The sequence below is a fragment of the Xenopus laevis genome, chromosome 2L, assembly GCF_017654675.1.
Source record: "Xenopus laevis strain J_2021 chromosome 2L, Xenopus_laevis_v10.1, whole genome shotgun sequence".
Classification (NCBI taxonomy): Eukaryota; Metazoa; Chordata; class Amphibia; order Anura; family Pipidae; genus Xenopus; species Xenopus laevis.
This window is the reverse complement of record NC_054373.1, coordinates 59,051,317-59,077,483: the sequence shown is the minus strand read 5'-3', so window position 1 is coordinate 59,077,483 and position 26,167 is coordinate 59,051,317. Positions and strand designations below refer to the sequence as shown.

General features: G+C 37.2%; 1 protein-coding gene across 2 annotated transcripts; it reads left to right on the top strand.

Moving 5' to 3' along the window:
* The first annotated feature begins 5,126 nt into the window (after positions 1-5,126).
* maneal.L (mannosidase, endo-alpha-like L homeolog) lies at positions 5,127-25,956 on the top strand. 2 transcript variants are annotated; one of them, XM_041581916.1, is made up of 6 exons: positions 5,127-5,650; positions 8,232-8,278; positions 17,039-17,611; positions 22,451-22,560; positions 23,444-23,520; positions 24,636-25,956. In XM_041581916.1, the coding sequence occupies exons 3-6, from the start codon at positions 17,134-17,136 to the stop codon at positions 25,270-25,272; spliced, it is 1,302 nt and encodes a 433-aa protein (XP_041437850.1). In that variant the 5' UTR covers positions 5,127-5,650; positions 8,232-8,278; positions 17,039-17,133; the 3' UTR covers positions 25,273-25,956. The 2 variants fall into 2 exon arrangements, with proteins under 2 accessions (XP_041437850.1, XP_018101886.1); XM_018246397.2 differs by lacking the exon at positions 8,232-8,278.
* Positions 25,957-26,167: the final 211 nt, after the last annotated feature.

Sequence of the window (26,167 nt, the reverse complement as noted above, 5' to 3'; positions counted from 1 at the left end):
TTTCCATTATGCAGTATAAAGAGCAATGACAAGCAGAGAGTGACATTTTGACCACCTGAGGAGCAATGCCATGCCAAAGGGTTGCTCACCTTCCAACACGTTTTCAGTTCATTTACATAGTTAAATCGGGTTGAAAAAAGACAAAGTCCGTCAAGTTCAACCCTCCAAAGGAAAACCCAGCATCCATACACACACCCTTCCCTACTTTCACATAAATTATATATACCCATATCTATACTAACTATAGAGTTTTGTATCACAATAGCCTTTGATATTATGTCTGTCCAAGAAATCATCCAAGCCATTCTTAAAGGCATTAACTGAATCAGCCATCACAACATCACCCGGCAGTGCATTCCACAACCTCACTGTCCTGACTGTGAAGAACCCCCTACGTTGCTTCAAATGAAAGTTCTTTTCTTCTAGTCTAAAGGGATGGCCTTTGGTACGATGATTATCTTCATGGGTAAAAAGGTCCCCTGCTATTTGTCTATAATGTCCTCTAATGTACTTGTAAAGCGTAATCATGTCCCCTCGCAAGTGCCTTTTTTTACAGAGAAAACAACCCCAACCTTGACAGTCTACCCTCATAATTTAAGTCTTCCGTTCCTCTAACCAATTTAGTTGTATGTCTCTGCACTCTCTCCAGCTCATTTATAGCCCTCTTAAGGATTGGAGTCTAAAACTGCACTGCATACTCCAGATGAGGCCTTACCAGGGACCTATAAAGAGGTATTATTATGTTTTCATCCCTTGAGTTAATGCCTTTTTTATGGAAGACAGAACTGTATTTGCTTTAGTAGCCACAGAATGACACTGCCCAGAATTAGAAAAATTGTAATCTACAAAAAACCCTAGATCCTTCTCAATTAAGGAAACGCCCAACACACTGCCATTTAGTGTATAACTTGCATTTATATTATTTTTGCCAAAGTGCATAACCTTGCATTTATCAACATTGAACCTCATTTTCCAGTTTGCTGCCCAGTTTCCCAACTTAGAAAAATCACTCTGCAAAGTGGCAGAATCCTGCATGGAACCTATAGTTCTGCACAATTTAGTATCATCTTTAGAAATAGTAACAGTACTTTCAATGCCCACCTCCAGGTCATTAATAAACAAGTTGAAAAGCAACGGACCTAGTACAGAGCCCTGCGGTACTCCACTAACAACACTGGTCCAATTAGAAAATGTTCCATTTACCACCACTCTTTTAGTCTATCTTTTATCCAGTTCTCTATCCAGGTATAAATATCTTTTAGTCTATCTTTTATCCAGTTCTCTATCCAGGTATAAATACTATGTTCCAGGCCAACATTCCTTAATTTAACCAGTAACCTTCTGTGTGGCACTGTATCAAATGCTTTAGTCTAAGTAAATCACATCCACTGCAAGTGGTTTTCAGATTGTTCACCAGAAAGACTTTTTTCAAATGCTTTCCTTTTTTTACTGTTTTTCCTAAATCTAAGATGAAGTTAAATGTTCCTGTCTCTGGTGTTTCAGTCTAGCAGTTTAGTAATTCAGGGACAAAGATAAGAAATGTATGAACTAAATGCATCAATTTAGAACAGTTACAGAGTAGGTGACCCCCCCCCCTCTCAGAGCTGCTGTAGAAAGACATAAGTGAAAAATTTAATTTTACACTTAAATATTAGAAAAATGGTCACAAATAAAAAATAGAAAGTAATTGAAAAAAATCTTTATTTCTGGTGAACAATCTGAAAACAACTGAACTAAAAAAAATGTTGGTGAAAAATCAAGCCAGTTCGATCCCTTCAGACTGCGAAATCGAGTGGCTCGTGTAAAGGACAGCTAGTGTCTATGAAGAGGGGCTTTAACTGTAGGCTCCCTGTTCAATCATCCATTGGATTTGCCTGCACAAAAAAGTGGAATATAGTCAAAAGTGTTTATTGTCATGCTAACTGCATGATTATTGACTAGTCTGTGATTGTTTAGTAGTTTGTGACCAATGTTCCTTCTCAGCCATGCTCTAGTGCACATTTGAGGTCAGTGTGTTGTTAATTTCATATCCTAAAGCAGTAGAAGCAGCTAGAGCTTGTGTAAATCCATTTGGCATTTTACCTTGTAAATGTTCTGATATGTTTTCAGATTTAGTAATTTTAAGAAAGTTGACCCATCTGCCCAACAGTATTTATCAGAATTGTATGTACTAGGGCATGTGGGTTTGATTTTAGATTTAAGTGTCTTGTCTTCTTGTGGAGCATAAGTCTCTCCTCTGGATCAGTATAGCCAGGTGCCACTTTAGTCTGTGGAACCGGAGTATTCAGGGCATGATCTAACTGTCCTTGGGTATCTGTATAAAGGACTGGATAGAGGTTAGTTAGAACAGAGACAGGCCCAAATTTGGAAGAAGTTGGAATGGCAGTATAAGCAGGAGGTAAATTAAGTTTTTACAGTTAGCAAAATTTTGCCAAAAATTATAATATTTATAATATATGTTTCCAGATCTTTTCCTTTTCTGTAGAATCTTCTCTACCAATTTCTTTAAATCTGTACTTTCCAAGCTACAATTCTCTGGCCAGGAGAAAATAGCATCTTTTTATGACCCCATTTGACCCATTTCTTGTAATATTTAATGAGACCTTTCTCATTTAAGGGGTTCTGATGACATATTTCTTTCAACAAAGGTGGCAAGGGTTTGAGTCTAAACGACTGGAACAATCTATCTAGTGCAGTGATCCCCAACCAGTAGCTCGCGAGCAATATGTTGCTCTCCAACCCCTTGGATGTTGCTCTCGGGGTCCTCAAAGCAGGTGCTTATTTTTGAATTCCAGACTTGAAAGCAAGTTTTAATTGCATAAAAACTAAGTATAGTGCCAAGTAAAGCTTCTTGTAGGCTGCCAGTCCACATAGGAGCTACCAAATGGCCAATCACAGCCCTTATTTGGCACCTCAAGGGACTTTTTCATGCTTGTGTTGCTCCCCAACTCTTTTTACATTTGAATGTGGCTCATAGGGAAAAAAGGTTGGGGACCCCTGATCTAGTGGAACATGTAAATGGTAGTCAAAAAGGCCACAATAGAAAAAAGGGTTATTCTTATAAGACAAATGACAAAAAAAGAGTATGTTTAGATATGATAATAATAATGAGGAAGACATAGAGTTTCTAGCTTTGTCTTAATATTGATTTGTACTTTAAGGGGTAGATTTATCAAGGGTTGAATTGAAAATTCGCAATTTTCAAGATTTATTATATGGCCCTTTAAGAACTCGAATTAGACTAATTGCCACCTAAAACCTGCCGAATTGCTGTTTAAGTCAATGGGAGATGTACTGGGATCTTTTTTGAGTTTATTGCAGCCTTTCTGACATTCGAGTTTCTTTTCGCAGATTCGATTCGAGTTTTCGGGTCGATGCTATACACCCGAGTTGAACAATTTCTATTCTTGTAATAAATTTCAATTGGTCGAATTTTGAGTTTATGGGAGTTTTTAAAAACTCACTTGAATTTGAAATTTGACTTTTGATAAATGTGCCTCCCCATGTAAACAACTACAAACCATAAAAGATGTTACCATAAGAGAAAAACAAATAAAAAGTAAGAAAGTATTAGAATTAGTTAGAAGAGTAGACAAACAAAAATATAACAAATATAATCACTTTATGGATTCTTCTTCAGTTTCTTCAATTGACCAGCAATACACTTACCATCACGTCGGGACAGTCACCAAATATGTTGTTAATTTTCCCAACAAGGTTCTTCAGCAAAAAATATGCTAATTTATGAATTAATCAAAGTAAGAGTCTTTGGAAGTCCTTTTTCATTATTAAAGGGGGTATTCACCTTTTAGAAATGTAGAGAATGATATTCTGAGACAATTTGCAACTGGTTTTAAATTGTTATTATTTGTGTTTTTCGAGTTATTTAGCTTTTTATTCAGCAGTTATCCAGATTGCAATTTGCAGCAATCAGATTGCTAGGGTCCAACTTACCCTAGCCACCATGCTTTGATTTAAATAAGACTGGAATATGAATAACAGGGGGCCTGAATAGAAAGACGAGCAATAAAATGTAGCAGTAACAATAAATTTGTAGCCTTACAGAGCATTTGGTCAGAGAGCCCTATTTGAAAGCTGCAAAGAATCAGAAGAAGAAGTCAAATAATGCAAAAATAATAAAAATGAAGGCCAATTGAAAAGTTGCTTCGAATTATCCATTCTGTAACATATTAAATGTTGGTCTGTGTCTTTACTTTATATGGCGATCTGAGGAACAGCCCTGGCTTTCTTTTTAATAAGTATAACAGTGAAGAAATTGCAGTGCCCCCACCAACATGAAAAGCTAGGCTCTAACCACTTACTAATAGTCCTTCGTTTCGTTTATCCCAAAACACCAGCATGTGTGAATGGCTCATTGTTTCAGAAGCCCACCCCCAGAACCCTATAATAGAGGGAATTCCTTTGTTTTGCAGCCTTGTGATTTCAATGAAGGTATAGTGTTAATAGTATGGATGTTTGTCTGCATTAGTCCATTGTGCCCATTGATAATTTGCTTTTAGCATTTTCACATGCTATTATGCACTGGAAAGTCATATGAATATGCCCAGACTACTTTGTACATATGTTTAGGTGCATCTCACTTTGAGCGCATGCATCAGATAGTTTCTTCAGATTGCTGACAAGTTAAAAAGCCATATATTAAGAACAACAGAGTACAGTATAACTAAATAAATCAATGTAGCTCTGCTATCTCTGTTTATAACCAACTCTTGGCATATTCATATTATTTCTGTATTATATATATTAAATCCACCGCACGTATAATAAAAACAATGTTTTACTCAGCGTAGGGACACTTTTCACCCAGAGTGGCAATGAAGCAGTTAATCAGCTGTGATGCAAATCTGCCTTCTGTTCACACTGCAGTCTGCTTCTGTTTGGGATATTCCATTAAGCATCAGAAAGGGGTGGGCAGGCAGCATTCATGGTTTGTCTGCATTTCTTTATTCGGTAAGCACTCACATTTTTTATGTTTATCATAAGCATATGTCAAGCTCTGAACAATATATAGCTGCTATATTCCCATGCATACCATAAACAGCTCTATTTAAGTATGCACCTGTTGATGCACCCCATCTTGTAGTAATGGTTTGAGCCTCAACATCTCTTTTGTGCATGTATTGTGCTAGATGGAGAGTAGGATCTCTGTAGAATTGCCATGGGGTTCGACGAGAGCAACAGATAACTGAAGGCACTCATTTAGTAGGATCCTTTATGGGCAGTGATTCTGCACTTTACACGCCTCTGCTGTGCGTGTAGTAAGGGTACAGAATGGTCCTTACAGCTCCACCTACTGCCACAGGATGCAGCATCATCCTCAGCACTGAGATCCAGGGGCAGATGGTCCTTGCATAGAGATCTAGCTGGAATCTTACATTTTTATTTAGATATAGATGCAGCTAATGAAACATTAGAAGCCACAATTCTTCGTAATGAGATGATTAGTAGCAGCGAAGCAGCTTACACTGTGTTGCAAAGTAGGATATAGCAATGGAGGCACATATGCGGCCACTCAATTGTGAATGTGGTGTATAGCCTTTATACTATGTCATCGGATAGTCTGCAGAGGACATGATGAAGACCCCCTGCAACTTCATGGATGACAACACAAAGGGCCCAGACTTTTAAGGTAAATATAAGTAACCCCAGTACTAACATATCACTATCCCCCTAGCTCTTTCGGTTATCAATATTTATGTACTGTGGATAAGGTTAACCATATAGATTGGATTGCATGTAGAATACTTTATTCTAGTTGCAGTTATTATGTTTTTCCTTTCTAGCAAACCTGTATTTACTAATACAAGCAGAAACTATTTTATACAAGTCGTTCAATGGTGAAATGCAGAAATCACTTGAAAAGTGAACTTCCCAAATCTAAGGGTCGAATTGAAAATCTGAATTTGAATTTTCTAATTGTTTTATGGTCAAGACTCTCAAATTTAAATTGTGAATTATCCAAACTCAATTTGATTTTTTTACAATTCTTATTTCGAGATTTATCATACTCTGGTCCTTTAAGAACTCGAATTGGACTATTCACCACCTAAAACCTGCCGAGTTCATGTAAAAGTCAATGGGAGAGGTCCAGGTACCAATTTGGACATCTTAGTAGCCTTCCTGACATTTTTTTGGGAGAAAAAACTTGAATTGAGTTTAGTCGAATGCAATTCAAATTTGATTTGAGTATTCGAGTCTGTAAAATTAATCCGAGGTTTAGATATTCGATATAGATATTTTTTTAGAAATAACCCCCCCAATGGAATTTCGAGTATATTAAAATTTAATAGTTTTAAAAAAAATTCTAAATTCAACCTTAAATAAATGTGCCTCCCATTGTGAAGGAAAAATAGCTGTAACCATGTGATATTTTACATATTTGTAGTAATGTTTTACAATGGGTTTAAATGACCTTTCTGAAAATGAAATACATTTCAGAATATAGCAATGTTTTATACACACTCACAGGCCTTTTGGTATGCTTGGTATGTGCAATCTGTTCTTTCAGGCAAGGGGTATACTAATCTTGGGACGCAGCAGTTAGATTAATGTTGGTGCAATATTAACTCTGGTTCTTATACCACAGACAGAAAATCGGTGCATGCAGAAAACATCTACAATCATCAAACACTAATCAGGGTGTTAAGGTTGTGCATGTCTGCCTCTAGCTTCTGTCACCCGTGATAAGCATAAACTCTATACAAATGATGGCTAATTTATGACCATAGGCTCTAAACTGCAGGGGGTGCAGTTGCTTATAGCAACTGATCAATATTTTATTTTAAACAGTTTACTACCACTTGCAAAATGAAAGCAAAGACCTAAATGGTCACTCCTGGCATTTGCAATGGTGCAAGTTAAAGTGGACCTGTCTCCCAGACACAAAAAGCAGTATAATAAAAGTCCCTTTCAAATTAAACATGAAATTTTTTATTTTTTATTAAAGCATTCATAGCTGTTGTAAGCTCATTTAAAAATCTCAGCTGTCAATCAAATATTGTCTGCCCCTCATCTAGGCGGGGCAGACAATTACTTTCACTTTCCATTCAGCAATTCCTAGATGTCACTGCTCTCCCCACATTCCCCCGTTCTCTTCACCATTTAATTGTGTAGCCAGGACATGGGGATGGACATCAGGTCCCCCATTCTGGTGCACAAACAAGATTCTGAGATGATGCAAGGCTTTCCTTAAAAATGGTGTCCACAAAATGGCTGCTGCCTGCTTGCTGTAATTGTGAATTCCCAGACTGATGAAAACAAGATTCAAATAATTTATACAGTGTTAGTAAAGTTCATTTTGCTTGAATAATGTGATAAAATAGGGTTCTAAATATTTTTTTTTGGCTGATTGGTCCCCTTTAAGTAATCATTTAAATAAAGTTACTGATGTGCATTCAGCTTATGAATAAAAACAGCTATAACAGAACCTATGCTGAGCACAGACAAAACCACAATTTAATATGATGCCTCAAACATCAATTGTCATGACTTATGATGCATTTGATTGAATACAGTTACATGTTTTATGAGCCATTATTATTTATTTTTAACTACTATGTATGATTTACACATACAGTTTATTATATAGCATAATTACGTGTACAGTACAGAAAACTGATTATGTATGTCCTTATTGGAAGCAAAACCAGTCTATTGGGTTTATTTAATGTTTACATGATTTTCTAGTAGACTTAAGGTGTGTAGATCCAAATTACAGAAAGACCCATTATCCGGAAAGCCCCAGGTCCTGAGCATTCTGGATGATAGGTCCCATACCTGTATTTTATAATTATTAATGTTATTGCTTACTTTTATAAAATAATGGAACTGCTGCAATAAAATCTGAGAATACGTCAACAAAGGGTTTTGATAAAATCATGATATCATATTATATATTGTTTTTTATACAATAGTAAAACTGCTTGGCAATTTCTACTATTTCCATAGTTTTTGAGATCATTTAAAGTATTCCCTGCTTTGCATCTACCAAAATTATTTTTCATTTTATAAAGTCTATAAATACTGTGGCTTTGATTTCAAGCTTTCATGTTTTTATATGCTGTAGTTTAAGCCATGCTCTTTTACTTACTCAAAATGTGTATTTATTGCCAAGGTAGTACTTAGTTTTTGAGAGGCCCAGGGATAGATATCAAATAAGTGGCTCATACAGAATGATTTAATAGCTACCCTTTTTTGTATCCAACAACCAGTGCAGTATTGACATTGGATGACACACCACGGCCAACAGTCTTGAAAGGTATAGATTATATTGATATTTAAATCAATAGTTCCCAGTATCCTTGCAGTTATTACAATTTTATCCTCCTGTATCTTTTTATTTTCCCTGCAGGCATTTAATCTCATTCATCCTTAATGCATCATATGTCTAAAGTTACACCAGGAAAACCGTTATTGAAAAAAAGAAAAGACAGGGAGCTGGTCCAAATGCAATGAGTACAATGGCCCGTACATTATTTTATAAACCCAGTATCCTGTAGGCATAGTGGCATAAAATATCTAGTATTTCCACAGGCATGATGACCCATACTCTACTCCGTACTTTGGAAAGAATATTAGCACGTAAAATCCTAATGTTTTCCTTAAATATAATGACAAATGACTACTACCATTACTGAGGGAACATACTCCATAATATTTCTATTATGTGGGCATAATAGCACATAATTCCTCTAAATGGTTTTTCACATAATCTCTGTTTCCCTCTTATCACATTTCTACCTAAACCATAGTAAACCCTTACGAATCCCCATCACAAAGTAAGTGACGGTTGCCACCTAGCCTGTATTTTACCTATGCAAAAAAAAATTAAGTTTGATATTATTAATAGGGAAGAAGGTTACAATTAAACAAAGGCTGGTATTTTTTTCTCCAATATAAGTGTCACACTGAGACAATAGAGCGGGTAATCAAGGGCTCAGGTACAGGGCTCGTGCTGAGACAAACAATTTGGCAGCAATGTGTGCAGGGCTGTCCTAAAGCACTTGTCCCATTTGCAACTCCCATCGGCTCTGTTTAATGTACAATATTTTTTATAACAGCAGAATCTAAATGTAGTTTAGTAATCATGTATCACAAGCAGTTCAGCATTACCGCATTATTACATAAAACTATTTCAGTAGCTTCCTGTTGCTTGCAGGGTAAAGCACTATACATGAGGCTTGCTGTACCGTATATACTCGAGTATAAGCCGACCTGAGTATAAGCCGAGGTACCTAATTTTACCTACGAAAACTGGGAAAACTTATTGACTCTAGTATAAGCCTAGACAAAACTACAGCCCTGTCTCCCAGCAGCGCACATTTTTTTTCTCCAATATAAGTGTCACACTGAGACAATAGAGCGGGTAATCAAGGGCTCAGGTACAGGGCTCGTGCTGAGACAAACAATTTGGCAGCAATGTGTGCAGGGCTGTCCTAAAGCACTTGTCCCATTTGCAACTCCCATCGGCTCTGTTTAATGTACAATATTTTTTATAACAGCAGAATCTAAATGTAGTTTAGTAATCATGTATCACAAGCAGTTCAGCATTACCGCATTATTACATAAAACTATTTCAGTAGCTTCCTGTTGCTTGCAGGGTAAAGCACTATACATGAGGCTTGCTGTACCGTATATACTCGAGTATAAGCCGACCTGAGTATAAGCCGAGGTACCTAATTTTACCTACGAAAACTGGGAAAACTTATTGACTCTAGTATAAGCCTAGACAAAACTACAGCCCTGTCTCCCAGCAGCGCACATTCTGCCAAAGCGACCCCCCAGCGATCAACCGGACTTCTTTGTAAAGTTGATGGTGACAGAGAATTGCCAAACGGATTACTGTGCATTGTCCCACTGTCCCACTACCATGTGCAGAGGGTGCTGTTTGATATTGCCATCACTGTTAATCTTTCGTATAACCAACAGAGGGCGCTGTGTGATATTGCAGTCACTGTTATTCTTTCATATAACCAACAGAGGGCGCTATGTGATATTGCAGTCACTGTTAATCTTTCATATAACCAACAGAGGGCACTGTGTGATATTGCAGTCACTGTTATTCTTCCATATAACCAACAGATGGCGCCGTGTGATATTACAGTCACTGTTATTCTTTCATATAACCAACAGAGGGCGCAGTGCTATTCTTTCATATAACCAACAGAGGGTGCTGTGTGATATTGCAGTCACTGTTATTCTTCCATATAACCAACAGAGGGTGCTGTGTGATATTGCAGTCACTGTTATTCTTTCATATAACCAACAGAGGGCGCACTGTTATTCTTTCATATAACCAACAAAGGGTGCTGTGTGATATTGCAGTCACTGTTATTCTTTAATATAACCAACAGAGGGCGCTGTATGATATTGCAGTCACTGTTAATCTTTCATATAACCAACAGAGGGCGCACTGTTATTCTTTCATATAACCAACAGAGGGTGCTGTGTGATATTGCAGTCACTGTTTTTCTTTCATATAACCAACAGATGGCGCTGTGTGATATTGCAGTCACTGTTATTCTTTCATATAACCAACAGAGGGTGCACTGTTATTCTTTCATATAACCAACAGAGGGCATTGTGGGATATTGCAGTCTCTCCCCAAGTGAACTGTTGGTATAGGAATGATTAAAAGTGACTGCAATCTCAGCTACTCGGGTCGGATACCGCTGACCCGAGTATAAGCCGAGGTAGACTTTTTCAGCACATTTTGGATGCTGAAAAACTCGGCTTAATACTCAGGTATATACAGTAATAATAAAGGAAGAGATCTCCAAGCTGATACACACACATATCCATTACAATCTTCCACAGTTACTCAAACACAGGGACTTTAACTTTATTGCTGAACTGATTTTGTCAGAAAGTCACTTCACTTATTGGCATCTTAAAGGATACATATTGAATGAAAAATAAGAATGTGCCAGTGCATTATACTCTTTTAGATATAGAAGGAATGTGCTTTTAAAAGTAGTGTTTCAAGCTGAACCCTACTAGTCCTGCCCATCCATTACACATCTGCTGCCTACTTTCCCAGGATGTGCAGTTGAGTCAGCGTCACTCAGCACACCGAACACTAGGATAGGAACCAATCAGCTGACTTGATAGGGAACAAAAGCCTGTCTTTGCTTGTGTGACTGCAGGGCTATGATTGGCTATCCCCCTCCTACTGTGCTCCTGGCAGGACATGCAGAGCTGTCACCCCTCCTCCCCTATTTCCTCTGGAGTTACCAGATTTTGGCCCCATTCCCCGACACTGCTCACGCTGCACCTGCCAGGCCGGCACTACAATGCTATTTTAAAAGTAAAAGATTGGTTGGGGAGAGGGACTATGATGCATCAGACCCTGTGGTCCGAGTGGAAAGCTCTCTTATAAATTGCTAATCATGCTACATACTCTGGAAACAATGGTTGTTTTGTATACCATGACATAGATTTTTGAACAAAGAACTAAGAAATGACCTGTGACTAAACAGCATTTCACTGGAGACACTAGGGGGGTTATTTATCAAAGTCCGAATTTATCTCAAAATTTTCTGCTACAAACTTCGATCAAATCAGCTCAAGTTCTTTACGCTTATTGATTATTACATTTTCCCGAAAATCAGATTTTCGTGATTTTTCATCCGATTTTCATGAATCTTTTGGATTTTTCATCAGAAAACTTCGGGGTATTGCACGGAACCCAGCGCACATCAAAAAATCATTGGGAATTCTCCCATTGACTTATATGCAACCTCAACAGGAACGAGATGCCGGAATTTCTGATTCAGACTTTTCCATCCTCGGGGTTTAATAAATTCTGAAAAATGCGTGATTTTTTAAAAGTTAGATTTTCTGAAAAAAAATCACAAATTTTTCATGATTTTTGCATTCGGAGTTTAGTAAGTAACCCCTAAGGGTGTAAAAAAACGGAAGAATAATTTCCCACACATTTCTAGGCATAGTGGTTTAAATAGCAGCATAAAAATAGCGTAATTTTTTTTAAATTAAAGTGCTTTTTCTTTGAGCAACTGCCTTCAGAATTTACTTACAATGGTCTGAAGCAGTGTAAAATACTCTGGTGTTCGCATGGTGTAAAATAACACACATCGTGACAAAGTTGCAATTTATTTTACACAGCTTTTTACACCGTGTTTCCAGCAAATTTCGTTTTACATAGTATGATAAATAGTCCCTCTAAGTACAACATTGGCTGTGGATTATGTGGTGTGGTGTTATGCAAATAATATTGATGCGATGCATGGGAAGATGTAGTAGCCTTATGAGATATAATTGGTCTAATTTATCAATTGTCTTATGGATAGGAAGATGGTGCAAAGTGCTGCATATGTATACACTTTGATTTAAGTAACCCATAGGGGTCATTTATTAATGAAGGTGTAGTGTGTACAGTGCAATTTTGGATTCAAATTTGCAATATTTTTTTACCCATGATACAGGTTTTATCTTTTAGATTCATCATAATTGCAGCCACAATTGTATATCTGCTGCAGCTGAGCCTGATGTGTCAAAATAGTGCTTTTTGAAGCAAATCTGTAGCAAGTTTCTATTTGCCTCATATTATTTCTTGTTTATTTATTTCTTAAACCTACTCTGAAGTAGCCATGCCTGGCTATAACTGGGCATGGCTGCAGTAGATAATGTGCAAAAAATTACTGATGGTAATTACAAAAGTTCCATGGTACAACTTAAATAAGGAAAACTATTATATTAATTCCTGATCAGATGCAGTTGTAAAGTACAAGAATTAAATATTCCTTAGTATGCTTCACTAAGGGACATAACTACAGAGGAACCTGCAATTGCTAGGGGCCCGGTTGTGCACTGACTGATAAGAGAAAGACACTGCGTCTACTACTTAAAGTTTGGCCCCTGATGTTCTGGTCTGGCAATCTTTTTATAAGTCCAGATAAGCACCAGAAGAACTGTATAGAAACAATCCTCCTTGCTCCAACAATAGTATTAGTTATCATATATAGGGAACTACTGTATAATCTGCAATGAAACATTTATTAGAAGTTACTATGACAGTCTTAGGAAAACAATGCACTTTGTCCACTGACACTGGTGGTACAAAGTAAAGCGATAGCTTACTGTGAGTGATATAGAAATGTTGCTTAGAAGCAAAGAAAACTTTCACTTGTCTAGTAAGTAATTAATTGATGAGATCTAATATAACAGGTGTTACATAAAATGCTTCGCTAATGTGATGTAGGGGTTTATGTAATACTAGTGCACACCAGAGAAGGCATGATAGGAATATAGTCATTCAAGTTCGCAAATAATGTTCATGTACAAATCAGATCCTTTGGGGAAGCCACACATTGCATACATAGGCTAAATGAACCCCCTTTCTTTTCCCTTAAAGGGAAAATTTCATTGATATAAACTGAAATGGATGCTAAATAATAATAATACTAATAATAATAAGGTGATTTATTTGTGTGTTTCCTCAAAATAATATAGTATTTGTTTTTCCATTGCAAACAATATTACATTGCAATATATTCATTCTGGCATCAGCCAGTTGAAGCAGACGAATCTCAGCAACACACAGTCTGAGTGCATTGCTCAGTGTTAACAGTGGTAATAAAAGTTAGGTAGATGAACAAAAAAAAATTATTTTTACGTATTAACAACTTTATGAAAAAAATCCATTTATGAAATAGATTTGTTTAACAACCATTATTGCTGTGTGAATTGTCTGTAGTTCTGACCGTTCCCTTTTAATAAGCTAGAAATGTAAGTAAAAGAGCATAGAAACAATATACATTATTAGAAATAAAGCAAGGTTAAATTAGAAATGTGAGTGTCTATGCTGGACAGATTTTTGATAAAAAGAATTCATCTACCATGGAAATGATCCTAGTCTTGTAGATGTGTTTAGAAACATAATAAAAAAGATGTAATATTCTTAATAGAAACACAGACAGGATTAATTGAAAATTTCAATTAGGGATGCACTAAATCCTAAATTCAACTTTGAATTTGTCTAAATCCCAGACTTTTTCAGCAAGATACAGATTCTGATGAATTCAAAAGATGCTCTAATTGGTGGAAACAAGTGGAAAAAGGGGCGTGTGACACAAATAAGCCCTGTCCACTTTAAAATAAATCCCACCCAGTTTCACAGAACACACCCTCTAAACACCCACCCTCTATACAGTAAGTATGCTGTCAAAAGGTTTGCTACTACAGCAGGAGCAAGAGTAGGGAACCCTGGAATTAACATTTGCCTTTAGGAGGTATTAATACACACTAACTAATAAAGCTCATATTGTCCTAAGTGGTGCAATGAAAATATACAACAAAATATTTTAAAAAAAAATGGCAATTTTCATTCACATTTGAAATGGATAAAGGATAGTTTTTTTCCGAGTAAATATTGAGTCTAAAAATAAGAGTATAATCATTACCCAAGGGCAAATACCCCCCAAAAGATATACTGCAGGCAAACCAATATATAAAAAGCAGTAACAAAAATAAAATATCTCCTACAAATAATTCCATTTTAACTTGCAATACTGGCTCTTTTTTTCATTATAATACAAAATAACTTGCAAGCAGGGTGTTTATTTTCATATTAAGGGAGTACAGTGATCTGTTAAAATGACGTTGATCTTTCATTGAGAATAAAGGCCATGTTGTACCTTTGTGAAAGATTCAGTGAAATTTAATAACTTTAGAGGAAATGAGCCTTAGAGCTGAAATATAAACCTTTAAGCAGATGATCTGTTTGAACAAGTAGTTATACGGATTGGGTGTCTTTTAGAGTGTGCTCTTACTTAAAAAGCACCAATCAAACTCTCTTGGTGAGTTTGGTTGTATACTGTAGGTATAACGTAGAAAGGAGCTTGTTGCTCTGTAGGATCCACAACTCTTGGTTGATTTAATTCTATCCTGGTCTTTAGACAGGAGAATGTCTGCAAGTGAACACTGGTGGATAAACTGGACTAGAGGTAAAGTCATAAAGAATACTGCTGAAAGTAGGTTAAATAATTTATATGTTCCAGGATATGCTTTTTATACAGTGTCTACCTGTGTCTCATTTAAATCCTGACAAATGAGAATTATGCACAGATAGCTGGGTGTCTTCTAAGTAAGCTAGAGATTATTTGCCAAACTATCATGCTTCCCTATTATCTATTATGTCTATGGTTAGATGCATTATAAATTTATTGTTTGCATACAGTAACTGTGTGTTCATACTAAAACAGGGGTACAGTATGTATTAATTAGTAGCACAAAAGTACAATTTTGTCCATCTTTTCTGGCTTACTCTTAACCGTTTTTCCATATACCCCTAATTTACAGAACTTTGCAAAGTGACATTCTTTTCTACAAAAATAATGACATTTTTTTCTTAAAGGGGAACTCCACATAAACATAACTTAAACTTTTTGAAAAGTAAACATAATTTCAAGCAACTTTGCAACATACATCATTTAAAAAATATGCAGACTTTTCATGATTTTTAATGGTTTCTGACAGTTCCCTGAGCCTAGCCCCCTGCTCTTCTGCTGATCTCTCTGACTACTTTGCTGAGCCGGCTGACTACTGTTACTTTGTATCAGCAGCCATCTGTCCTCAGCCTATATCCTCCAAACCCCACAATTCCCTGCACACGTGATTACAATAAGGAAAGGGGCATCACAGTGCAATTCATTTTGGGTTATATAGTTCCCGCATGCTGTCTGTACGCTGTGGAGTAGTTGTTACAATTTGTAACATCAGTGTTTAGTCCCTCCTTCGCTGCCAGGATTTCGAATTATGCAGAAAGAGAAGAACTGTTAAGCTGGATTTCAGCATAGGAAATGGCATTTATTCATACTTTTTAAAGAAACGGGTAACTGTGATGGATATACAGTTTTAGGGTTTTCTGTGTTATGTGGGCCTCTTTATCAAATTTTGGTTTTGAAGCTGCAGTTCCCCTTTAAAAGCTTTAGAAAACTGCACTGGCCCAGGGTTATACCAGTGAGCACCACAGAGTCGGCTATTTCGTTCAACTGCGCATGCGTTTGCTCTGGGAAATTTGAAGAAAGAAGAAGACGGAAGTGGATCGCTCCCTGGTATAACTCACTGGTATAACCCCGGGCCGGTGCAGTTTTCTGCTGATAGGAGCACAGGCCCGTGGTTTCAGGTAAGTCAATACAATCACTTGGGGGTGCATAACATTTGGCACCCCCAAGTGCACAAAGCCTTTCCTTCTCTTTAAAGTACTGGGACCACTGAACATTTCTCATTCTCTCGCTCTGCAACTGAAATTTTGATATAATAAGACCCTGAAGAGTTAGAAGGCTGAAGAGAGGGAAGCATTGCTGGCATTAGTGTAACTTTCCATACTAAAAATAAGGGTTTTGCATATAAAGTAGGTGTAATACTGGGTGTGTTGGTTGGCTTGTCAGAGGTGAGGCTTACCAGCACCATGCATAAGCACACACCAACACACACGCATCGTTGTAGCTAAAGAATGTATTAACATACATATGCAGCCACAAACGAAACATACAATATGCATAAGTGTATATATGGCCATACATGCATACATCACACGTTCAAATACATATGCCCCCCCCCCAAATGTCCTGAACTATCTGAACTGCCTTGGTTTTAGTAGTCCCTATACAAGAACAAGCAGTTCTTAAATTCAATAGATATTTAGTTTAAGTTTGATTATCCATATAGACTTGTCTCCTGTCTGGTTTTTCACCCAAGCGGTCTGGTTCTGGCAGGTGCTGTCTGGTTCTGAAAGGATCATTCTATTATATAATCTACTTCCATGCAGTAGAAGATGAGAGGAAGTTTTATGAAATAGTATGAGGAAAGGAATTAACTCAAGAGAGCTCTTGACAGTGATAATCATTGTCTTAGTATGTGATATAATATTTATTTTCTAGTAAATAGACCGATGGTGTTGTGAGCTTTATTTTAATTGTTTATGTTGGCGATTACATACCCAATGAATTAAAATTGGCAATGAATTATGTCATCTATTAACAAATGCTAATATCAGTTCACAGGTGCGCCTCTTGATTATAGTGACTACAGACATCTTGCTGAATTAAATAAAGTAATCAACAGGGATTTACTGACCGAAAAAAATTATCTATGATGGCAAGGCTTCGTAGGAAGGCATGCATCGCTCTTTTTCTCTTTACTTTATTTATTTTTGGCACAATGATGGGCTTGAGAACGTTAAAGCCTTCTGATGGATTTTCTGACTTGGCCCCTGGCCTGGAGCTTATTCCCTTTGCTGAACAGCCTGAAAAACGTTCTGCATCTAGTGAAGTTATTTCCCATCCCCAGGGAACTGTATACACACAAGACCACACTAATGTATACAATGACCTTCACATTTTCTACTATATGTGGTATGGCAACCCCAAATTTGATGGAAATTATATTCACTGGGACCATGTTATGGTACCTCATTGGGACCCAAAGATATCTGCAAGTTACCCAAAGGGCAGGCACAGCCCCCCAGAAGACATTGGCTCTAGCTTCTACCCAGAGTTAGGGCCCTACAGCTCCAAAGATCCTGTGGTTTTGGAAGAACATATGAGGCAGCTAAGAGCAGCAGCTATAGGTGAGTGAAATTATTATGCCATTTTGTGAATTTAATCCTATTAAAATGACCAATGGGTTGCTTGTCCAAATGTTTTGGGTGTATCATTGTTTTAAAGAACCAGAAAAGGACTTGGCAGACATTTGCAAAAAATTGTTCTCACTAATACATATGCCATATTATAAATGTGTTTCACAGCAATGTTCAGTGTCGGACTGGCCCATCAGGATACCAGGAAAACTCCTGGTGGGCCCAGGTGTCTGTGGGCCCTTGTGCTGCTAGACATTTGGCCTATTTCATGGTCATTCCCTATTTCTTTGAGAACAAAGAGACTAAATACTGTAGATGGAATAATAGATTATAGTATGTAAAGAATAAAGACTAGGAGAATAGAGGTTGAGTGAGGAGAAAAAGAATAATAGTACTGAGAGTGGACCCCTGGTCTATGGTTCTTTGGTGGGCCTCTGGTCTAAGGTTTTTAGGTGGGCCCCTGGTGTCCCAGTCTGACACTGGCAATGTTAAAGGGCTGCACCAAAAACTGTTTTTTTTTCTTACGGAAATAAAGTTATCCTAAGCAACTTTCTGCAAATTTGTTAAATTTGCAATGGTTTTAAATGTAATTTCTATTGAAAGCTGTTTGTTTCTGATGTCTTGGTTTGAAAACAGTGTAACAAAAGTCAGGTCTCTTTTAGGTATGTTATTCAGCTGTAATCAGTTGACTTACAGCATTGTTTCAGGAGTCAGAGACAGGAGTGCAGAGGATGTAAACAGCCAGTGAGATACCGCTATAAATAGCAATTACATTTACAAATAAAATACCATTGACAATTTGTATATATTGGAAATTTGCTTAGAATTCATTTTTTTCACTATACAGAAACAGTTTTTCCGTTGGAAAAAAAATATAGTCTTTCACATTTTATCACAAGTGAAAAAATGAGCTGTCAAGAAGATAAGATTTTCTTTATTTTTCATTACGTAATAGATGTAAAGAAAAACATTGCAAGAGTTTACTATAGACTTAAAGGGGTGGTTTACCCTTACGTTAACTTTTAGGGGCAGATTTATCAAGGGTCGAAGTGAATTCGAGGGAATTTTCTAAGTTAAAAAATTCGAAATTCAAAGTAATTTTTTGGATACTTCGACTATCAAATAGGATAATATGACTTCAAATTTACTTCGACTTCTATTCGAAGTAAAAATCGTTCCACTATTCGGCCATTCGATAATCGAAGTACTGTCTCTTTAAAAAAACTTCGACTTCAATACTTCGCCAACTTAAACCTGCCGAAGTGCTATGTTAGCCTATGGGGACTTTCCAGAGCAATTTTCTAAGTTTTTTATATTCGAAGGAAAATCATATGATCGTACGATAAAATCGTTTGAATCGTACTATTGGAAGTACGATTGGACTACGATTGTACGATCGTACTACGATGGGAATAAGATCGTACGATGAATAAAATCCTCCGACTTCGAATGTTGGAGGATTCTATTTGATGGTCGAATTTCGAAGTATTTTCCACCCTGCTCCTTAGTGTAGAATGGCGGATTATAAGCAACTTTTTAACTGGTCTTCATTATTTAATTTATTTGCCTTTTTCTTTCTGACTCTTTTCAGCTTTCAAATGGGGGTCGCTGACTTAAAAACAAATGCATTGTAAGGCTACCAATTTACTGTTATTGTTACTTTGTATTAATCATCTTTCTAATTGGACCCTTTCCTATTCATATCACACTCTCTTATTCAAATTAATGCATGGTTGCTATGTTAATTTGGACTGTAGCAACCAGTTTGCTGAAATTGCAAACTGGAGAGCTGCTGAACAAAAAGCTAAATAACCCAAAAACTACAAATAAAAAATGAAACCAATTCCAAATTGTCTCAGCTTTTATCAGCCCATGTAGGGCCGATAAAAGCTGCCAACACGACCCTTTTCAAATGAGTCAGCAACTTATTAGCCTATGGGCTTGCCCAACGGATAATTAGTTGAAAATTGTCCAGATATCAACTGGGCAGCTTTGATTTTTTTCCACCAAATAGGCCTTTTGGCTTTTCTGGGTGGCCAAATCAGGCCCAGATCTGCTTGTTTGGGGACCTTGACAAATTGGTGGATTTAGCAGTGTAATGTATGAAATGAGTGGATCTAGCAGTGTAATAAAAACTTTACACCTCAGTAGAGTGATAGCATTTGGAACAAAATTAAACATGTTTGGCGCACAGGATTAATTGCTCAAAGCTGAAAAACAGTTTCTTAAGACAAAAAATCAGCAATCAGCAATTTTTGGGGAAATGAGCCAGATCATTACACTTTTATCAATTTTACAGCCAATTTGTGGAAATTACGTGCAAAATTATCTATATAAAAATTTAACCAGCTAGAAAAATGGTACATTTTGCAGGAAAGAACATTTGACCTTTCATAAATCTGTCCCTGTAAATAAATATATAAATCCGATTTTAAATCATCTGCATTAGTGTAAAGCAGAGTATTTACACTAAGTATAACAGATGGTGTATTTCAAAAATAACCGAATCATATTTCAGGGTACAGCAGAAAAAAAACTGTATTATAAAATACATTTGAGCAAGTCACCAGACAGTGAAGGCATTTGGTCCTTCTGCATGATACCGCTATGATTAGGGCTTTGTAAATTGGTCTCAATTTGTGAATTGCACAGCATGGATTACATATCATATTATTTTTATAAACTTCTGCACCATAACATTGTATTATTAGACAACAAAAATTCATTTCTAAAGGGGACCCCTCACCCAAAAAAATTATTCAAAATCCTATTTTATCACATAAGTGAAGCAAAATGAACCTGTTTCAGCTATCCCTGTACTGGTATATATTAAAAGACCAAATGTTCTTGCTGATTTCTGCTTAGTATAGAGGCATACTTGTGCTGACACTGTGATAATCTATTATATTATATTGAAAAGGTCAACCCAGCAATTGCATTTTTACAATGAGTTGAACTTGAATCTATGGAGAAATTTATACTGGGGGAATGTAAAATACAGCTGCAGCTGGTTAGCTGGACAAAGCAGTGATGGGAGCACGCTCCTCCACAATTGTGCCCAGGATTGTAAATCCTTCTTTAGTTTTATATTATATCATTGATATTCCTGTTTTCTGCAGGCTTGGTCTCTATGACAGCAGTACACTGCCCTCTTTGTGTCTAGTATGAAAAATTCTTTCTTCTGGGTACCATAAGATTATATCTCTGTGGTGTCCTGAGGTCTGAATTTTCAGTTACTCTTATAATTGTGGCATACTCACTATTAATGGTTACACCCCTTTAGATTGGATAATAATTCACACAGCTACTGATTTGTCACAGCATGATTAAACTACAAAAGAATAAGATGCATAAAAAGTTACAGAAAAACTGTTTGGGCCACCCTAAACTGCAGGAAGATAATAGGGTTTATTTCTGGTCCCTGCCCTTTCCAGGCAGTTTGTTGAGCATAACAGTACTTTCACTACGGGGCCTCACATTTTTCTGGTCAAGTTTTTAAGGGGAAAAATACAAATTTTTATACGGAAAGAAAAACCTAGAATTTTTTGAGATTTATTATGCTCCAAAGCTGCTAAAAATCCAAATCTGAAAATACTCCAGCTAAAACCCTGTTGAAGTCATGTAAAAGTCAATGGCAGACAACTGGAAGATGCTTCTTGCCTTCACGATCTTCATGGGTTTCGGACATTTCAAAGCTGGTTTTTGTTTCGAAAACCCAAAAAAATTGTGGCTTTCAGGCGGCAATTGGAAAAAGTCTGACGATTTGAATTGTTGAGTCATTTTGTCTCGACTTTTCCCGCATGTACAATTTTCGTTTCGATTTTTTGTAAATTATGCCAAATCATGGTTGGGAGTTAGTTCCAATTTTTATTTATAAAATAATGAGAAAAATCAGAGTTTTAATAAATACCCCCCCAAAATGTACTACCGTCAAAATGCACTCCTTGCACTTCTGTATAGTTGCGCTTAACTCAGTCCTTCTTATCCTCCGTTCAGTAGCGTCACTAGAGGGTGGCGGGCCCTGGCCCGCTCGCACCCCCTGCTCCCCCGGTAGTTCCGCCACTGCTTCCGTTCCAAATTGAGCTCTGCTGCACTTATTGATATAAACCCCAGAGCTACTGCCACCTCCAGACCAGGCGGTAGCTTCAGGGTTCTCTCAGCAACCTACATGAAATGCAGCAGTTCAAAAGAACTAAACTAAAAGAATAGGGCACACACGCCACTTGCCAGTCCTACACTCATTTCTATATGATGTATATATTTCTATAGAATTTTATATAGAATTTTACTGCTACATAATACATTTTAAGGAACTAAGTTCTACCTGAAACTTGCTTGCTTTCAAAAAAGGGTAAGCTAAACTGGACAGACCAGGTATGACTTTGACATATTTGGCCAGCTTGAACATATTGCAATATATGGACAAACAATTCCTGTTTTTTTTTTTACAGGGGAGGGTGGTTTTTAGCTTGATGCACAAAATGTCTTAATGTCCTATATATATATTGATAATAGGTGAGGACCTCACCTCGCCTGTGTGAATTTTCTTTTGCAACTGTTTTATTAAATACAAGTTTACCTATTCACTCCTTTAATTGACACAAAACAAACCCCCTTTTCAACCTGCCAAACCCAAGGAATAGTACCTATCCAGCTGAAAGAGAGATGTGACATGGGTGATGGAATGCAATACTCTGTATAAAAAAGGGTTTGTGTGCTGGTGTTAAAGTATTATTTACATTGAATTAAATACCCCTAAATCACATGTGCCTATATTCTTCATATACTGTATGTAGTTTACCAATAGGCTGCTGTTCTGTTTCACTCTAGGGGTGCTTGTACTGTCTTGGTATCCTCCTGGCACAGCTGATGAAAATGGAGAAGCTGTGGAAGACTTGGTTCCCCTTATTTTGGAGGCTGCCCTCAAGCATAACATTAAGGTAATGGTGGTACACACATTTCTCAAATAATCACACAGTAGGCTACATGGCCTGGAAATATCAAAGGATAAGTAGGAATAGGGCCGACTGGCACAGGATCCACAGGACCAGAGAGGATAAGTTAAAAAATATTTTTATTTATACAAAGTTAAAAAATTGGTATCATTTCCATCCGCCCTACGCGTTTCCCACCCACTTAGGGCACTTAGTCATGGGCTGGAAATATCAAAGCCATACACTGAATCCTCCACACAGATTCAACAGAATACCGAACTCACTACAAATTTTAATTTGTATATTCAAATTTGAGGGAAACAAATTGTATTAAGTTATCCAAAATTTCTGTAACATAAGGGTTAAAATCCCTAAATATTGTATTAAGTAGCAGAAAGAGCAGTAATTATTTTTACAGTGCTGTACAGTATTTAGGTTGCTGGTGCAAATCTCCCAAACCCCTCTTGTGTCCCTGTGGTCTAAAAGGATTTATTACTCACAATAGTGTACATGTCATAATACGTGCTTTTTATGATGTACCTGTGAGTGCCATGTCCAAAAAAAAGTATAAAAAAAAAAAGTATAATTGTACACAGTGGGACTGCAACATGTTTGGTATTCATGAATTCATTCCAGCATGCCATTATATAAATTAGCTTAATTAGAGGATTAATTAGAGTTGTTTTTAGTCACAGTAAAATACTTACGTCACATGGATAGATGTACAGCGAAATCAGCTTAGACCCGTCGAGTGTCATTGCACTTGGAACCCACTATCCACCTCATGTGAGATATAGATTAAACCTTGTTCAGAAGTGCAGAACAAATCTGAGAAGCGACAGCTACACAAACACTTTGTAATGGCCTGTTGTTTTTGTCTCTGTTCTAGGTGGCTTTTCACATACAGCCCTACAAAGGGCGAGATGATCGTACTCTGCATGATAACATTAAGTACATCATTGACAAGTAAGAGTTGTTTGTAATCATCTCTGTGCAATTCAGCATTATACAGGGTAATAAATGGTTGTAAGATTGCTATTTGTTAACTAACCCAAGTTATAATTTACTGGTCAGTTGTTTTGCTGGACTATTGGCTAGCTATGGATTTTCATAGGGATTTGTCCCTACGGCTTTCAGAATTTTTTTGTAATTCTTGGTAGACTTGTCTATGGCGGCTGGCCTATGACACAAATGTTTTGATTGCTGCTACCATGATCAATATAGTGCTACCTATCCCTTGAATGGAAAGTACAGTTTGAGTACAGCGATGTTTAGCATGCAGTCGGACTGGGCCGGCGGGAAACCGGGAAAAAAACAGGTGGGCCCCGGCCCTCTTGCGCCTCCACTGGCCCCAGCCCTCTTGGGCCCCCGCCAGCCCAGACTGGGTCCTAGATTGGCCCCCCAAACAAAAGCACTGGCTTTTTGCGCATGCGCGCGGGGGTCCCCCGAGGTTCAGGACCCGGTGGGCCCTGATTGCGCCAGTCCGACCCTGTTAGCATGTGCACATGGCTGGCGCATTTGTGATTATGAAGCACTGGAGCTGGACGGCACACAGCATGTTCTATTTAGTGGAAATCTCCACCCAAAAATTGTCATCTGCATAATGAAATTCTAAGCAGCTTTCCAATATACATTCATTAAAATTGTTCATTCATTTATATGTAAATGTGATTACTTTTAAAAGCAGTATTTGCTGATCGCTTTCTGTTCTCTATTTGTATCTTACCTATGAAGCAGGGTAGCAGAATTTAGTTCTCCTCCAGGTCTTTTAATCAGCTGGCTTCTGCTAAACAGCCACAGGGATTATACTTTCAATAGCATATAGTTTTAGGTATAACTTTAAAGCCATTGTTTAAAGAATGTATAATGAAAGTTTCTTAGAATTACCTTATATACCTTACCTACAATGGGAAATGATTAGGAACAGGTAATGATGTTTTATTCACTGGCATTGCCACCTGTAAATGCCATCACAAGGGTGGCATAACATTTAGACTGGTTCCCTGTATTCAAGTAGAACAGTTTGTTATTTTATTTATTCTCAATGGCAGGTTCATAATATTTATCTTTTTCTTTTCTAGCTTTGGATCTCATCCTGCATTTTACAGATATAAAACCAGTACCAGTAAAAGCCTACCACTTTTCTATATTTATGACTCATACTTGACTCCACCAGAGTCTTGGGCCAACCTCTTGACACTTACTGGTTCCCACACTATACGTAACACACCGTATGATGCAGTCTTCATTGGTCTTTTGGTGGAGGAAGGACACAAACATGACATACTCACTGGTGGATATGATGGAATTTACACATATTTTGCCTCAAATGGGTTCTCTTATGGATCTTCCCACCAGAACTGGAAATCCATCAAGAGCTTCTGTGACACAAACAATCTCATGTTTATACCAAGTGTTGGACCAGGCTACATAGATACCAGCATTCGGCCATGGAACAACCACAACACCAGGAACAGAGTCAATGGGAAATATTTCGAGACTGCACTTCAGGCCGCTCTCACGGTTCGGCCAGAGATAGTGTCTATAACCTCCTTTAATGAGTGGCATGAAGGGACCCAAATTGAGAAGGCAATGCCAAAAAAAACAGCAACTCGTCTCTATTTAGACTATGTGCCCCACCAGCCTGACTTATACTTGGTTCTCACAAGAAAGTGGGCAGAACATTTTAATAAGGAGAAAGAGCAGTGGCTGATGTAAATGTGCAATATCTCTTCACACTCTACAGGTGTGAACAAACAAAACAGTTCATTAACAAGAAGTTAATGTTCTTTGGAAACTAAATAACGCAACGACGATTTGATAAAGACTCCACTAATCACAGGAGATCCTAGCATAAGGTGTTCCAAAGATGTACGTCATCTCGTGCTAACACAAGCTATAAACATAAATGATGCACTATCAAGCCTTTATTCCTTGCAGGTTTTTAGCCTGCAATTATTTTCCACATGGCAAACTGGTGGAAATTATACAGTTTTTACAAAGTGATAATTTGATATCTGAGGTGACTTTTACTGCATCCAAAAACGAGTTTACAAACCATACATCATTTTAAATGTTTTCTTTTATAACTCCTAATCAAGGGACAACAGAACAAAGATGTTTGCAAAGGGATTTCAAATAAAATGATATCAAAACTTTTTTAATGCTTTAAAGAAAGCAAAGTGCATGCAGTTGTTTTACATGAAACCCCTTTCAGTTTAAGCCTTTATGTTATACTCAGAGCTGATCTCCAAAACTACTTTAATATGTTCCTTAATGGAGTTTTTCTGGGGTATAGATTAAACCTTCAATAACAAGTGAGTGGGATCTATGCTGTAAAGTTAACTTTGTTTGACACCTTTCAATCTTTTTGTAACATTAAAAAATAAACTTTGAAAACTATGATATGACTGGTTCATTAATTAGCACAATGTTTAAGTTGTAGCCAAGACCACAGCTGTTTCCCTACGGCTATGGCACACCCCGCATTTACTTGAATGGCAAGTGCTTCAGGTCATTTTTCATGTGTGATTATCTGGCACATTTTAAAGTAAAGGTATGGGATCCCTTATCCAGAAACCAGTTATCCAGAAAGCGCCGATGTATGAGAAGG